Source organism: Centruroides sculpturatus, unplaced genomic scaffold (genome assembly GCF_000671375.1).
Source record: "Centruroides sculpturatus isolate CEXI.00-Female unplaced genomic scaffold, Cexi_2.0 scaffold307, whole genome shotgun sequence".
NCBI classification, from domain to species: domain Eukaryota; kingdom Metazoa; phylum Arthropoda; class Arachnida; order Scorpiones; family Buthidae; genus Centruroides; species Centruroides sculpturatus.
Genome location: NW_019384520.1, coordinates 600680 through 618070, shown reverse-complemented (window position 1 = coordinate 618070; position 17391 = coordinate 600680). Strand labels below are relative to the sequence as shown.

Genomic DNA, 17391 nt, shown 5'->3' with positions numbered 1-17391 from the left:
CTAGATCAAAGATCAAGATTATTTTAAGGTTAAAATTATAAGCTTTTTCTAATGGGAAGCCATACTTTTTATTACTGGAATAGGCAAGGAAGTAAAAGTTACATTTTTTCATAACCTGATTACTTTGAACTTTAAAAGCATTCACTACTTTTAGCACTACCAAGGAGTAACGATGTGGATGTAGTAGTTTTCTGCTCCCTTTGAGGTGCTTATTTTCAGTGAGTCTCCTGGCCTCTCACTATCATGGTGCTTGTTTTCGGTGAGTCACTTTACTTCTTACCATTGAGATGCTGGTTTGGGGGAAAATTTTATAACAAATGTTCAAAATGATGCCCTTCCACTTTAATGCATTTATTGAGCTGCACTTACAATTATCACACTTGAGATGATCTTCAGAGGTCAAATTTGGGGTACTCAAGGTCATGGCTGATTGTGAAATTTCTCGTTATTTCCATGTAAATGTAACTTTTACCTCAATGCCTATTCCACTAATGAAAAGTATGGTTTCCCATTAGAAAAAGCTTATAATTTTAACCTTAAAATAATATTGAATGTACTTTTGACCTTTGACCTAGGTCAAAAGTACATTCAGTTGTGAAATTTTCTGCTCTTTCCATTGCCAGGGTCAAAAATATGTGCTCCCATTGAAAAAAACAGACTTGACCTCCAAATGACCTTGAAGGTCAATGTCAAGGTTACATCTGAGATCACCAATTGATTGGCCCCTCGACACCCTACAATTTTTGTCTATAGCTTTTTCCAAAATAATGAGATCCAATTAAGTTATTTCATTGTCTCAAGATAAAAAATATAGCCTGTATAATATTTCAATTCCTATGATCAGGAAGATACTTATCCCAATTTCTGGGTGTAAATAAACATTACTTATCAATTTTTATTTTATGGCTGCTGAACTTGGTTTTTTTAATGGCTGTGAACTTGGTGTTTTTAATGGCTGTGAACTGGTGAGATGTGAGAAATCCTGTCAGATATATGCGAGAACCAGAAATTCGCTCTCACCAGTGAGATTTCTTGCTTCTTGCTTGTGCATGGTTTCCCTTTGCGAGAACTATATCACTCGCAACCTCTCGCTCGCTACTAAATTTGCGTCTGCATAGTCGCACCATTAGAGTATGCTGGTTGCTTTGCTGCAAGTGATCAGGCACTACTGATTTTGGAATGCTCAGATTTCTTGCTGAAGCATGGTAAATTTTACACTTCAATATGAGCATTTTGTTTTCAGGAAGCCTATGATTAAAAATGTTTTTTATACATCTTTATTTTATAGTTATGTAATAATAATTTAATGTATTAATTAATAGCACCTGCAAGTCCTCTTTCTAAGTGCTGACTAAATAGATGGACAATGTGCCTCATAAGGAAGTTGTTAATCCTATTTACATCTCACTTGTCATCCTTTGACAAAAACTCAACATTAAGAGAACCAAAAAAAAAAAAAATTGCCAATTCTTCCAGTTTTGTTATTTTGGCTTTACAAAAGAAATGATCGAGTCAGTTTTGTGCATGTTTTCTGTATGCTTCAAGCAGACTGGCATGGTAATTAAATGGCACTTTCGTTCAGCTGAGAAATGTGCTCCTTTTTATGTCAAACCAAATATTTTGCAGTTCTTTTGTTAAATCTTCAAATGTAAGACAGCTACTAAAATAGAAAGGTGTGGTAGTGATGACACCATCTTCACGCAACCACCCCCATCATCAACCATTATCAACATTTAGTCCTCTCCTCCTGGAGTTAAGTGATGTAATATAGGGACCACTTCTTGGCACAACAGAATATTTTTGTATCATAGATTTAGCAATTTTGGCACACACAATTACAAATGTTGCTCACTCCTGCCTAGGGTTAAGGCTTAACCTACATCTCTGGGAGACCCAGGATTGAATCCAGATGAGCATTCCCTGGAGTTTTCACAGGGAGTGGTCTGTTCCACAGAGCCCATCCTTCAATAATGATTGCCACATTGTGGAGGTTGCCTGTAGAAAGTTCCTGTTAATGCCCACAGGACAGAATCAAAAAATGAGAGATCTGCCACTCAGAGAGCAATTTCTTTACTTGCTCCATCCTATGGGCATTAAGTGAACCTTTTCTTCACTGCAACAAATATATTAAAACATCTTTTCAATTTAGATACTGTATTAGACAATGTATTCTAAAATTGTTTTAACAGATAAAAAATTTTTTCCTATAATCAAATGTATTTTTAATAAACCATTAGTTTTCATAATGCTTAAATGTTTTTTCCTCTCTGCAATCTATCTACATTCTGAAGCACTCTCACTTAAGCATAGTAAATATCAGTAATTTAAAGGTTTGCTAATTGTATAAAAGTTTAATAATTTGATACACATGTAATGAATGAACTTTATTCATTCTATTATTACAGCTTTCAATGCATTAATGCAAAGTGTATTCTTCAGAATATACAACATTTTTTTTTCTTTTTTATTTTGTAATTTACCATATTTATAACAACAAATTTATAAGAAATGTTTTATAAATTGCATTTAGAAACTGCTTTAAGTACTGGAAAATTCCTCAGTACATTTTCAAATAAATAAAGAAACCACACATTTAACTCTTTAATATAATAAAATTATTTATCCTTTCAAACCAAATGTATTTAAGTATAAGGATTCAAAAAGGAAGCTATTAAAAATTACTATTACTATATTCATAATAACAATGTTTATATTTAAATAGAAAACTTTAAATTTTTTTTATCAATAATAAGAAAAAACCAAAATACCATATTCAAATTTATAATTTAAATCATGTGAGATTACATAAATAATGACAATATAAAAAAACTATACAAACAAATTACATTATATAAATTCTAATTACTGCAATTCCGAAGATGTAAAATGCACATTATTATTAAGATAACTCAAAGAAAATATGGATAAAGTATACTATTTTACATCAATGAAAATAAATACATATAATTTTGGCATTTCACATAAATTTATTTTTTACATTTCAATTTAATTCAAATAAACTTATAGAAAAATTGTCTTCATTCATTTTAAATTATTATAAACAGGACAACATATTATAATCATTTAGCAAGTAAAAAATAAAGTTTTAATGACATTTTCGAAAGCCTTATTATGGTATGTATTGACAATATTGAAAGAATTAACATTTATAACAAAATACAATTTAACATTTTGTATAAGAGAAGAAAAAAAGCACACTTTAAATACAAATATATTGTTTAATAGAAAATATTTATATATCTTTATCAATAAACTTTTTTGATGATAATGGTCTTAAAAAACTTTTATATATGGTGAAAAATTACATTTGTTAGTTATATTAGTAATTTATTATACAACAACTTTACACACAATAACTTACAAATATACATATTTGGACAATATAAATTCAAATTAAACTTCACCAAGTCTGAAGAAAGAATAAAATATGCACAATGCTGGAATGTAAATCACATAAAAAAGTATTTTACAGGTTACAATAATAATTATTAATAAATGTACCTCAACATATATATGTTTACATTTTATACAGCATAAAGACATTCAGATCTCAAATCATCATGAAATATATATGGTACGTAAATGAATATAAATTTAAATATATCGGACAGATATTATTTGAAATACTAGAATATTTTTCTCATTTTATCAGGACTACAATTCTTTAAATTATATTTAAAATTATTACAAGTATCCTGTGAAAATGATATTGTAGCTTTCAAATAAAAATCACTATTTTAATTAAAACAATATTGCAAACATAAATTATTATTTTATTGTAATACAGTAATATTCTACAATAAACATGTTTTAACAACAGCTATGAATCCAACTCAAAAAAGATGGTAGTAAATTTATATATAAGTAAAGACACCTACAGTAGCTTACTTTCTTCAAATGAAAAGTAAAATGTGATAACAAAATATTGTCTCCTAGCTTATGTTTCATCTGAAGAAGGAAAAAGGAATAAAGCTGATGAAAGCTTAAGTACATCTAGCATATGCTCTGCATTTCATTTGTTTCAATTATATATTTAATCATAAATGTAACCTGTAAAACTGTACACTTTTTATAACAAACAGTATAAAAAAAAACTTAAAATGTTTCAGTTAAGATACTTTTCATTGATGATGCAAAAAATTATAAATTTTAATAACAAAAAATATTTTTATATTATTTTGTAAAATTGTAAAACACACAGCGAGAATATGGACTATAGTTAATAAGCTTTATAATAGTTTTAGTAATATATTATGCATACTGTATAATTTTTAGCATATTTTTTTTATATAAAAAATTGAATATATTCTACCATGTTTTGAAACCGTGTCATATTTTTTATATTTGTTCTATAAGCGCAATGTAGCGTAATAACAATCACTTGGCACAATTCATTTTATTTCACTTTTAATTGAAAAGTGAAATAAAATGAATTGTGCCATGTGATTGTTATTATGCTACATTGCACTTATAGAACAAAAATTGAATATATGTTAAAAATTAATTTATTTCAACTTTCATCTAATCTAATTACATTAATATTGATTAATAGTTATAACTTAATAAAAACAACATACTGAATTGGTAGGCAAATATTATTAAAACTTCTAAATTGTCAGAATTATTAGACAACTAATCCAAACTATCATGATGACTGTTTTTATTTATTATTTGACAATTCTTTTTTTATCTTCAACAATTTGGAAATTTAATTCAAATTCAGGGGCTTTATCCATTGGCTCCATGATCCTTACTATTGATTGTAATTTGAATTAAATTTAAAGTAAATAGATAAATAACAAACAAATCTAGTTGTCAGTGTTTTTCTGCATTTCAAATAGTTTGAGTTTTGTAATCTACTTCTAAACATGAAATTTTAATTGTATACACAAATAATCGATATTATGTCTTAAACATGGATTTAAGACGGCAGATGAAAGTACTTTTTCTAACAATCATACTAACATCATTAAATATAATCAGAGAAGAAAAAAGGAAGTAATTGAAGTTTGATTATTTTCTTTGTTTTCTTATATGTGCTTGACAATCTTGTGATAAACGAAGAAAAAAATTACATGCATCTGCCTTAAAATAAATCTTATAAACACCTGAATACAGTTTATATTTATAATTATATTAAAGTTAATAATTATATTGCTGTGTATTTTACAACTTGTGTTTTTGAAATTAAATTATAGAAAAAATTTAGATGTTTTGCATGGTCCAAAATACAATTCATAGCCAGTATTATACTTTAATTAAACTATATTTCACTTTCTTTGAAAGAATACTTTAAATAACTGTATTAATGAGATAATTCATTGCAAAATTAAATTTGATATTAAATTTTTCATTTTAATCTCATATAATAGTTTGTGCATAAAAAATAATAAAACAATAACAATCATAGAAAACTAAAATTCTGAATCAATCATTTATTATTAGAATCTAATTTTTAAAACATTTACATGTTGTAAAAAAAAAATAAAATCAGATTTAACAATATTTTATTTTATATAATTCAACAATTTTTAAATTTTTTAAAAATAAGTTCATTATATGTGAAATTATATGACCATGTATTATATGATCCAATCATTATTAATACATAAAAATATGTAATTTTTATAAACAGAATTATATAAAAATAGAAAAATTTTTTGGCCACATTTTGACTAGTTATTACATTGATATCAATTTCAATCATTGACTAATGGAGAATTTCTAAAAGCTATACTGATATAATCAATATTAATAAAATCTTTTTTTTAAGAAATAATCATTGTTTGGTATTTATAAAAACTTTTTTATATCTTTATTACACTTACATTCACTATTTATTCAATTCAAATCAAATGATTCTTGCATTATATTAAAAAAAAATGTCCATCATTTATGCTTGATAACCTCCAGTCCTTAAAAAGAAAAAAAAGTTTGGACCATGCTGGCGTAAAAAATATACATATTGTTACTTAAATAAAGAATTTTATTAAATAAAGAAGGAATGCTAATTTTTATTATTTATAAACTTTAAGAAAATATGACTAGAAATAAAATTATTTGAAGTTACTGCTGTGGTGGTGCATATGGTGGTGGTACGTGTATATCAGGAGAAGTGCGGACTGGACTTCCAGTATCGACAGGCGTTTTTGGCACGCTTTGTGGTACAGGATTATCAATATCTTCATATGGTCCCCGCCCTAAAATGTACATAAAATTATATAAGCTCACATAATTGAAATAAATTTTATTTTAAGTATAAAATAATAACTTACCAAAATTAAGGCCAGGGATACTGAAAGTTGAATAACGGCCACTACGTTCATTATAAATTCGTAATAATATTATTGCTGATATTGGACGAATAACTATATTTGCAATACTCATACTGATAATTATCAAGAAAACTTTCTTAAAAAATCTTTCAAAATCAATTTAGTTAATATGTTTTAACTTATGTTATTTTCACTAATAGACATTCATATTTCTAAATTTCTTCAATGAAAACTTCCAACATTTATGGAAATTGGAAACTCTGCATGGCAATGAAACTAGACAATATACAAATACACAAAAATGCATATTTGATCATGCACATCTTTAACAGTCTTCCAAAAATACATTCAGACAGATTGCAAGCTAAATGTCCAAACTTAGCATCCATTTACTAATTATTTCAGTACATATAAAATTTTTCATACATCCTGAAACATTTAGAGTCAAAAAATTATACATTGACAAGTTTAATAATAACTAAATATAACAGGATATAATCCTGATAAAAATATAAAACTAGATATTCAATACTACTATTATGGTAGTTCCATTTAAGATATTTTTTGTTTTTTTAGAAGAATGCAAATTCAGGATATGACGGCACTTATCATTTATTATATTAGTTTTAAAATAAAGTACAGGTCTACAAAAAATCCACATAAACATTTTTTTTTTTGCTATAAATCTTATATGTAATTGTGTTTCTCAATGTGTTCCCCTTTTGCATAATACAGGAAATCCTCATTTGTTCAAAATTCAATAGGCAAAATATTCACAACTTCTGAATTATCTGAGATTATACACAGCGTGAATAAAGAGTGAATAATCCGTTACCTGCAGATAGAGGACATTATAACTGTTCAGAAAATTAAACATTGTGTTTAGTAAAACTGTCATAGTTTGAGTTATTTGACATTTTATATTTTTTTGGAAAATAGACTCCCTTGTTCACATTTTTCAATGTCATGGTCACAAATCAAGGATTTTTCCCAGTCTGTTTTTGAATACTAGTCTTGGATACATGTTCTATCAAACATAAACTGCCATTTTAGTGTCATAGAATTAGTTTCGTTCAAAAAAAAAACAAGTCAATGACACTAAAATGGCAGTTTATGTTTGATAGAACATGTATCCAAGACTAGTATTCAAAAACACACTGGGAAAAATCCTTGATTTGTGACCATGACATTGAAAAAATGTGAACAAGGGAGTCCATTTTCCAAAAAAATATAAAATGTCAAATAACTCAAACTATGACACTTTTACTAAACACAATGTTTAATTTTCTGAACAGTCATGATGTCCCCTATCCGCAAGTAACGGATTAGCCACTCTTTACGCCATGCCATATAACTGACATAATTTATTAAGCAATGAAATATGCATATGTACAAAAAATGCTATTTTTGTTAATTAATAATAGTAATATAAATGCAAAGGTAAACAGTATGTGTCCAGTGAGAACCTTTCAAGCTGCCAGACAGATTTTCTCAAAATGTAGCCCAAATTATTTTTAAAGTGGCCCAAAAAGTAGTAATTTGCCCAAACATACTAGCCTAGAACCCTATAAATATCTCAATCTGCTACTTCTAGCCCAATCTTACAATCCTGAAAACCAACCATATTTTATGAGATAAGAGAAAAAAAGGGTAGTCCATGGGTAAGGTGACACCTGAAAACGTGTTACTGTAAAAGCAAAGCCATATTGATCAAATTAGAGTTATTCTTGATCTATTTTTTATAGCATGGAGGCACTTTGATCTAAACAAACAAGTTAACATACTCTTATCACAGTTCAGACAGAATTTTCACTTCAAATTATGAAGTAGCCATATTTCAAACTAACCTAATTCCTTAACATGTAAATCTCTATATCCATGGCTGAAACCAATGTATGGTTATGAATTAACAGGATTTCAAACTATCCAAGTTCAAATTAACAAGAATTTCCTGTTTATACTTCTCACTCAACATATCCAAGCTTTTAGTGCCCGATCTATCATCTCTTGGGGGATTTTTGTAATTTCTTCCCAAATGGCACGTTTTAATCCATTTAATGTGTGCACATTTTGATTCTTAACTGTTTCAGGTAGCTCCAAAAGAAATAATTGCAGCAAGCAGCATCAGGACTGTTTGGCAACCATTGTGAGGATTTGATAAATGCAATTTTGCTTATCTATAGAATGCAATCGTAGCCTTTACTATATGTGAAAACACAGAGTCCTTTCAGAAGAAAGGACGAAAAGTCTTCTCAGTGTAGTATTTTGATGATACTTTTGCCACAGGATCTATGAAAATAGACTTCGTTGCTTCCTTCACTGAAATTCTGGCCTAAACCATAACCCTTGCAGATGAGATGCTAAAATTGATGGTAACGGGTGATACATCAGAGTAATTTTGGCTCCTATTAATGTAGCAGACCTTCCTTTCGCCTTAGGATTTAGTGAGATAGAATCTAGTTTTATCAGTTGTACTAAACTTTTGCCATTTACTTTCACTTTGATTTTTGTAAGTCTGTATAGAGCTTAAATTTTACATGTAAATAAAATTAGATATAATACAGTGTTATTACAAATGATTCATTGAATTTCAAGCAACTATATTTCTCAAAATAATTCTGATTTAACAATGAGTGATATATTAAAATAACTGGAAACTGTCCTAGTTTGTAGTGTAGGACTACAGATGTTCTGTATATATTCCATTGGTAACATATCACATGCCAAAGCAGTAGTCCAGTTTGCCCCATGCATTGTAGCTTGTTTCCCTGGATAATCATAACTGGAATGGTAATGAAGTCTGGGAGCCAAAGATGTCAGTAATGGCAGTACATAAACACTGTCCTTTACATACCCCAAGAGAAGAAAATCACAAGATGTGAGGTCCGGAGATCTGGGAGGCATCTATATAGCACTGTCATCATTACTGCAATGCCCAATTCAGAGATATAGAAGTTCTGCATTCAGGTATCATCATATCTCTGTGTAAATGAAGTAGGGTCTATCTTACTGAAATACAAAATCAATGCCTTCTGCTGCTTAGCCACTATTTTGATAATGAATGTTATGCTGCCACCTAGCATGTTGCAAGGAAATCTTCACACATATGTTTCAGATTTGGAGAGTTTTTCTTTCATTTCATGTCTAACATGGTTGACCCAGCTCAATACTTTGGGAAATTACAGGACTTTAATATCTGATTCATTTGTAATAACCCTGTATTTATAATGTCATATATGCTATCAAGTCAATCTTATTTTTAATTAAAATTAATGGCAATGGTATATATTTTTAAATATAAAAATATTGATTAAAAGCAAACTTAACAAAAACTGATGATTTCAGCATTTACATTATTATATATAGAGATTANTGTAGAAAGTTCCTGTTAATGCCCACAGGACAGAATCAAAAAATGAGAGATCTGCCACTCAGAGAGCAATTTCTTTACTTGCTCCATCCTATGGGCATTAAGTGAACCTTTTCTTCACTGCAACAAATATATTAAAACATCTTTTCAATTTAGATACTGTATTAGACAATGTATTCTAAAATTGTTTTAACAGATAAAAAATTTTTTCCTATAATCAAATGTATTTTTAATAAACCATTAGTTTTCATAATGCTTAAATGTTTTTTCCTCTCTGCAATCTATCTACATTCTGAAGCACTCTCACTTAAGCATAGTAAATATCAGTAATTTAAAGGTTTGCTAATTGTATAAAAGTTTAATAATTTGATACACATGTAATGAATGAACTTTATTCATTCTATTATTACAGCTTTCAATGCATTAATGCAAAGTGTATTCTTCAGAATATACAACATTTTTTTTTCTTTTTTATTTTGTAATTTACCATATTTATAACAACAAATTTATAAGAAATGTTTTATAAATTGCATTTAGAAACTGCTTTAAGTACTGGAAAATTCCTCAGTACATTTTCAAATAAATAAAGAAACCACACATTTAACTCTTTAATATAATAAAATTATTTATCCTTTCAAACCAAATGTATTTAAGTATAAGGATTCAAAAAGGAAGCTATTAAAAATTACTATTACTATATTCATAATAACAATGTTTATATTTAAATAGAAAACTTTAAATTTTTTTTATCAATAATAAGAAAAAACCAAAATACCATATTCAAATTTATAATTTAAATCATGTGAGATTACATAAATAATGACAATATAAAAAAACTATACAAACAAATTACATTATATAAATTCTAATTACTGCAATTCCGAAGATGTAAAATGCACATTATTATTAAGATAACTCAAAGAAAATATGGATAAAGTATACTATTTTACATCAATGAAAATAAATACATATAATTTTGGCATTTCACATAAATTTATTTTTTACATTTCAATTTAATTCAAATAAACTTATAGAAAAATTGTCTTCATTCATTTTAAATTATTATAAACAGGACAACATATTATAATCATTTAGCAAGTAAAAAATAAAGTTTTAATGACATTTTCGAAAGCCTTATTATGGTATGTATTGACAATATTGAAAGAATTAACATTTATAACAAAATACAATTTAACATTTTGTATAAGAGAAGAAAAAAAGCACACTTTAAATACAAATATATTGTTTAATAGAAAATATTTATATATCTTTATCAATAAACTTTTTTGATGATAATGGTCTTAAAAAACTTTTATATATGGTGAAAAATTACATTTGTTAGTTATATTAGTAATTTATTATACAACAACTTTACACACAATAACTTACAAATATACATATTTGGACAATATAAATTCAAATTAAACTTCACCAAGTCTGAAGAAAGAATAAAATATGCACAATGCTGGAATGTAAATCACATAAAAAAGTATTTTACAGGTTACAATAATAATTATTAATAAATGTACCTCAACATATATATGTTTACATTTTATACAGCATAAAGACATTCAGATCTCAAATCATCATGAAATATATATGGTACGTAAATGAATATAAATTTAAATATATCGGACAGATATTATTTGAAATACTAGAATATTTTTCTCATTTTATCAGGACTACAATTCTTTAAATTATATTTAAAATTATTACAAGTATCCTGTGAAAATGATATTGTAGCTTTCAAATAAAAATCACTATTTTAATTAAAACAATATTGCAAACATAAATTATTATTTTATTGTAATACAGTAATATTCTACAATAAACATGTTTTAACAACAGCTATGAATCCAACTCAAAAAAGATGGTAGTAAATTTATATATAAGTAAAGACACCTACAGTAGCTTACTTTCTTCAAATGAAAAGTAAAATGTGATAACAAAATATTGTCTCCTAGCTTATGTTTCATCTGAAGAAGGAAAAAGGAATAAAGCTGATGAAAGCTTAAGTACATCTAGCATATGCTCTGCATTTCATTTGTTTCAATTATATATTTAATCATAAATGTAACCTGTAAAACTGTACACTTTTTATAACAAACAGTATAAAAAAAAACTTAAAATGTTTCAGTTAAGATACTTTTCATTGATGATGCAAAAAATTATAAATTTTAATAACAAAAAATATTTTTATATTATTTTGTAAAATTGTAAAACACACAGCGAGAATATGGACTATAGTTAATAAGCTTTATAATAGTTTTAGTAATATATTATGCATACTGTATAATTTTTAGCATATTTTTTTTATATAAAAAATTGAATATATTCTACCATGTTTTGAAACCGTGTCATATTTTTTATATTTGTTCTATAAGCGCAATGTAGCGTAATAACAATCACTTGGCACAATTCATTTTATTTCACTTTTAATTGAAAAGTGAAATAAAATGAATTGTGCCATGTGATTGTTATTATGCTACATTGCACTTATAGAACAAAAATTGAATATATGTTAAAAATTAATTTATTTCAACTTTCATCTAATCTAATTACATTAATATTGATTAATAGTTATAACTTAATAAAAACAACATACTGAATTGGTAGGCAAATATTATTAAAACTTCTAAATTGTCAGAATTATTAGACAACTAATCCAAACTATCATGATGACTGTTTTTATTTATTATTTGACAATTCTTTTTTTATCTTCAACAATTTGGAAATTTAATTCAAATTCAGGGGCTTTATCCATTGGCTCCATGATCCTTACTATTGATTGTAATTTGAATTAAATTTAAAGTAAATAGATAAATAACAAACAAATCTAGTTGTCAGTGTTTTTCTGCATTTCAAATAGTTTGAGTTTTGTAATCTACTTCTAAACATGAAATTTTAATTGTATACACAAATAATCGATATTATGTCTTAAACATGGATTTAAGACGGCAGATGAAAGTACTTTTTCTAACAATCATACTAACATCATTAAATATAATCAGAGAAGAAAAAAGGAAGTAATTGAAGTTTGATTATTTTCTTTGTTTTCTTATATGTGCTTGACAATCTTGTGATAAACGAAGAAAAAAATTACATGCATCTGCCTTAAAATAAATCTTATAAACACCTGAATACAGTTTATATTTATAATTATATTAAAGTTAATAATTATATTGCTGTGTATTTTACAACTTGTGTTTTTGAAATTAAATTATAGAAAAAATTTAGATGTTTTGCATGGTCCAAAATACAATTCATAGCCAGTATTATACTTTAATTAAACTATATTTCACTTTCTTTGAAAGAATACTTTAAATAACTGTATTAATGAGATAATTCATTGCAAAATTAAATTTGATATTAAATTTTTCATTTTAATCTCATATAATAGTTTGTGCATAAAAAATAATAAAACAATAACAATCATAGAAAACTAAAATTCTGAATCAATCATTTATTATTAGAATCTAATTTTTAAAACATTTACATGTTGTAAAAAAAAATAAAATCAGATTTAACAATATTTTATTTTATATAATTCAACAATTTTTAAATTTTTTAAAAATAAGTTCATTATATGTGAAATTATATGACCATGTATTATATGATCCAATCATTATTAATACATAAAAATATGTAATTTTTATAAACAGAATTATATAAAAATAGAAAAATTTTTTGGCCACATTTTGACTAGTTATTACATTGATATCAATTTCAATCATTGACTAATGGAGAATTTCTAAAAGCTATACTGATATAATCAATATTAATAAAATCTTTTTTTTAAGAAATAATCATTGTTTGGTATTTATAAAAACTTTTTTATATCTTTATTACACTTACATTCACTATTTATTCAATTCAAATCAAATGATTCTTGCATTATATTAAAAAAAAATGTCCATCATTTATGCTTGATAACCTCCAGTCCTTAAAAAGAAAAAAAAGTTTGGACCATGCTGGCGTAAAAAATATACATATTGTTACTTAAATAAAGAATTTTATTAAATAAAGAAGGAATGTTAATTTTTATTATTTATAAACTTTAAGAAAATATGACTAGAAATAAAATTATTTGAAGTTACTGCTGTGGTGGTGCATATGGTGGTGGTACGTGTATATCAGGAGAAGTGCGGACTGGACTTCCAGTATCGACAGGCGTTTTTGGCACGCTTTGTGGTACAGGATTATCAATATCTTCATATGGTCCCCGCCCTAAAATGTACATAAAATTATATAAGCTCACATAATTGAAATAAATTTTATTTTAAGTATAAAATAATAACTTACCAAAATTAAGGCCAGGGATACTGAAAGTTGAATAACGGCCACTACGTTCATTATAAATTCGTAATAATATTATTGCTGATATTGGACGAATAACTATATTTGCAATACTCATACTGATAATTATCAAGAAAACTTTCTTAAAAAATCTTTCAAAATCAATTTAGTTAATATGTTTTAACTTATGTTATTTTCACTAATAGACATTCATATTTCTAAATTTCTTCAATGAAAACTTCCAACATTTATGGAAATTGGAAACTCTGCATGGCAATGAAACTAGACAATATACAAATACACAAAAATGCATATTTGATCATGCACATCTTTAACAGTCTTCCAAAAATACATTCAGACAGATTGCAAGCTAAATGTCCAAACTTAGCATCCATTTACTAATTATTTCAGTACATATAAAATTTTTCATACATCCTGAAACATTTAGAGTCAAAAAATTATACATTGACAAGTTTAATAATAACTAAATATAACAGGATATAATCCTGATAAAAATATAAAACTAGATATTCAATACTACTATTATGGTAGTTCCATTTAAGATATTTTTTGTTTTTTTAGAAGAATGCAAATTCAGGATATGACGGCACTTATCATTTATTATATTAGTTTTAAAATAAAGTACAGGTCTACAAAAAATCCACATAAACACTTTTTTTTTTGCTATAAATCTTATATGTAATTGTGTTTCTCAATGTGTTCCCCTTTTGCATAATACAGGAAATCCTCATTTGTTCAAAATTCAATAGGCAAAATATTCACAACTTCTGAATTATCTGAGATTATACACAGCGTGAATAAAGAGTGAATAATCCGTTACCTGCAGATAGAGGACATTATAACTGTTCAGAAAATTAAACATTGTGTTTAGTAAAACTGTCATAGTTTGAGTTATTTGACATTTTATATTTTTTTGGAAAATAGACTCCCTTGTTCACATTTTTCAATGTCATGGTCACAAATCAAGGATTTTTCCCAGTCTGTTTTTGAATACTAGTCTTGGATACATGTTCTATCAAACATAAACTGCCATTTTAGTGTCATAGACTTGGTTTCTTTTAGAACAAAAATAATTCAATGACACTAAAATGGCAGTTTATGTTTGATAGAACATGTATCCAAGACTAGTATTCAAAAACACACTGGGAAAAATCCTTGATTTGTGACCATGACATTGAAAAAATGTGAACAAGGGAGTCCATTTTCCAAAAAAATATAAAATGTCAAATAACTCAAACTATGACACTTTTACTAAACACAATGTTTAATTTTCTGAACAGTCATGATGTCCCCTATCCGCAAGTAACGGATTAGCCACTCTTTACGCCATGCCATATAACTGACATAATTTATTAAGCAATGAAATATGCATATGTACAAAAAATGCTATTTTTGTTAATTAATAATAGTAATATAAATGCAAAGGTAAACAGTATGTGTCCAGTGAGAACCTTTCAAGCTGCCAGACAGATTTTCTCAAAATGTAGCCCAAATTATTTTTAAAGTGGCCCAAAAAGTAGTAATTTGCCCAAACATACTAGCCTAGAACCCTATAAATATCTCAATCTGCTACTTCTAGCCCAATCTTACAATCCTGAAAACCAACCATATTTTATGAGATAAGAGAAAAAAAGGGTAGTCCATGGGTAAGGTGACACCTGAAAACGTGTTACTGTAAAAGCAAAGCCATATTGATCAAATTAGAGTTATTCTTGATCTATTTTTTATAGCATGGAGGCACTTTGATCTAAACAAACAAGTTAACATACTCTTATCACAGTTCAGACAGAATTTTCACTTCAAATTATGAAGTAGCCATATTTCAAACTAACCTAATTCCTTAACATGTAAATCTCTATATCCATGGCTGAAACCAATGTATGGTTATGAATTAACAGGATTTCAAACTATCCAAGTTCAAATTAACAAGAATTTCCTGTTTATACTTCTCACTCAACATATCCAAGCTTTTAGTGCCCGATCTATCATCTCTTGGGGGATTTTTGTAATTTCTTCCCAAATGGCACGTTTTAATCCATTTAATGTGTGCACATTTTGATTCTTAACTGTTTCAGGTAGCTCCAAAAGAAATAATTGCAGCAAGCAGCATCAGGACTGTTTGGCAACCATTGTGAGGATTTGATAAATGCAATTTTGCTTATCTATAGAATGCAATCGTAGCCTTTACTATATGTGAAAACACAGAGTCCTTTCAGAAGAAAGGACGAAAAGTCTTCTCAGTGTAGTATTTTGATGATACTTTTGCCACAGGATCTATGAAAATAGACTTCGTTGCTTCCTTCACTGAAATTCTGGCCTAAACCATAACCCTTGCAGATGAGATGCTAAAATTGATGGTAACGGGTGATACATCAGAGTAATTTTGGCTCCTATTAATGTAGCAGACCTTCCTTTCGCCTTAGGATTTAGTGAGATAGAATCTAGTTTTATCAGTTGTACTAAACTTTTGCCATTTACTTTCACTTTGATTTTTGTAAGTCTGTATAGAGCTTAAATTTTACATGTAAATAAAATTAGATATAATACAGTGTTATTACAAATGATTCATTGAATTTCAAGCAACTATATTTCTGAAAATAATTCTGATTTAACAATGAGTGATATATTAAAATAACTGGAAACTGTCCTAGTTTGTAGTGTAGGACTACAGATGTTCTGTATATATTCCATTGGTAACATATCACATGCCAAAGCAGTAGTCCAGTTTGCCCCATGCATTGTAGCTTGTTTCCCTGGATAATCATAACTGGAATGGTAATGAAGTCTGGGAGCCAAAGATGTCAGTAATGGCAGTACATAAACACTGTCCTTTACATACCCCAAGAGAAGAAAATCACAAGATGTGAGGTCCGGAGATCTGGGAGGCATCTATATAGCACTGTCATCATTACTGCAATGCCCAATTCAGAGATATAGAAGTTCTGCATTCAGGTATCATCATATCTCTGTGTAAATGAAGTAGGGTCTATCTTACTGAAATACAAAATCAATGCCTTCTGCTGCTTAGCCACTATTTTGATAATGAATGTTATGCTGCCACCTAGCATGTTGCAAGGAAATCTTCACACATATGTTTCAGATTTGGAGAGTTTTTCTTTCATTTCATGTCTAACATGGTTGACCCAGCTCAATACTTTGGGAAATTACAGGACTTTAATATCTGATTCATTTGTAATAACCCTGTATTTATAATGTCATATATGCTATCAAGTCAATCTTATTTTTAATTAAAATTAATGGCAATGGTATATATTTTTAAATATAAAAATATTGATTAAAAGCAAACTTAACAAAAACTGATGATTTCAGCATTTACATTATTATATATAGAGATTAACTTACTGACATATTTTGATTTATTTCTAGAAAAAAATAATGGCTAGTTTT

General features: G+C 27.2%; 1 protein-coding gene across 1 annotated transcript in view; it reads right to left on the bottom strand.

Moving 5' to 3' along the window:
- Positions 1 to 13229: 13229 nt before the first annotated feature.
- Positions 13230 to 17391, bottom strand: part of LOC111622728 (type-1 angiotensin II receptor-associated protein-like) — a 30454-nt gene continuing 26292 nt past the window's right edge. Inside the window, exons 6-8 of the mRNA XM_023365147.1 lie at positions 13969 to 14081; positions 13764 to 13893; positions 13230 to 13608 (exon numbers count right to left, since the gene is read on the bottom strand). Coding sequence (XP_023220915.1) covers positions 13587 to 13608; positions 13764 to 13893; positions 13969 to 14081 — 265 coding nt within the window. The 3' untranslated portion in view covers positions 13230 to 13586. The remainder of the gene's footprint in view (positions 13609 to 13763; positions 13894 to 13968; positions 14082 to 17391) is intronic.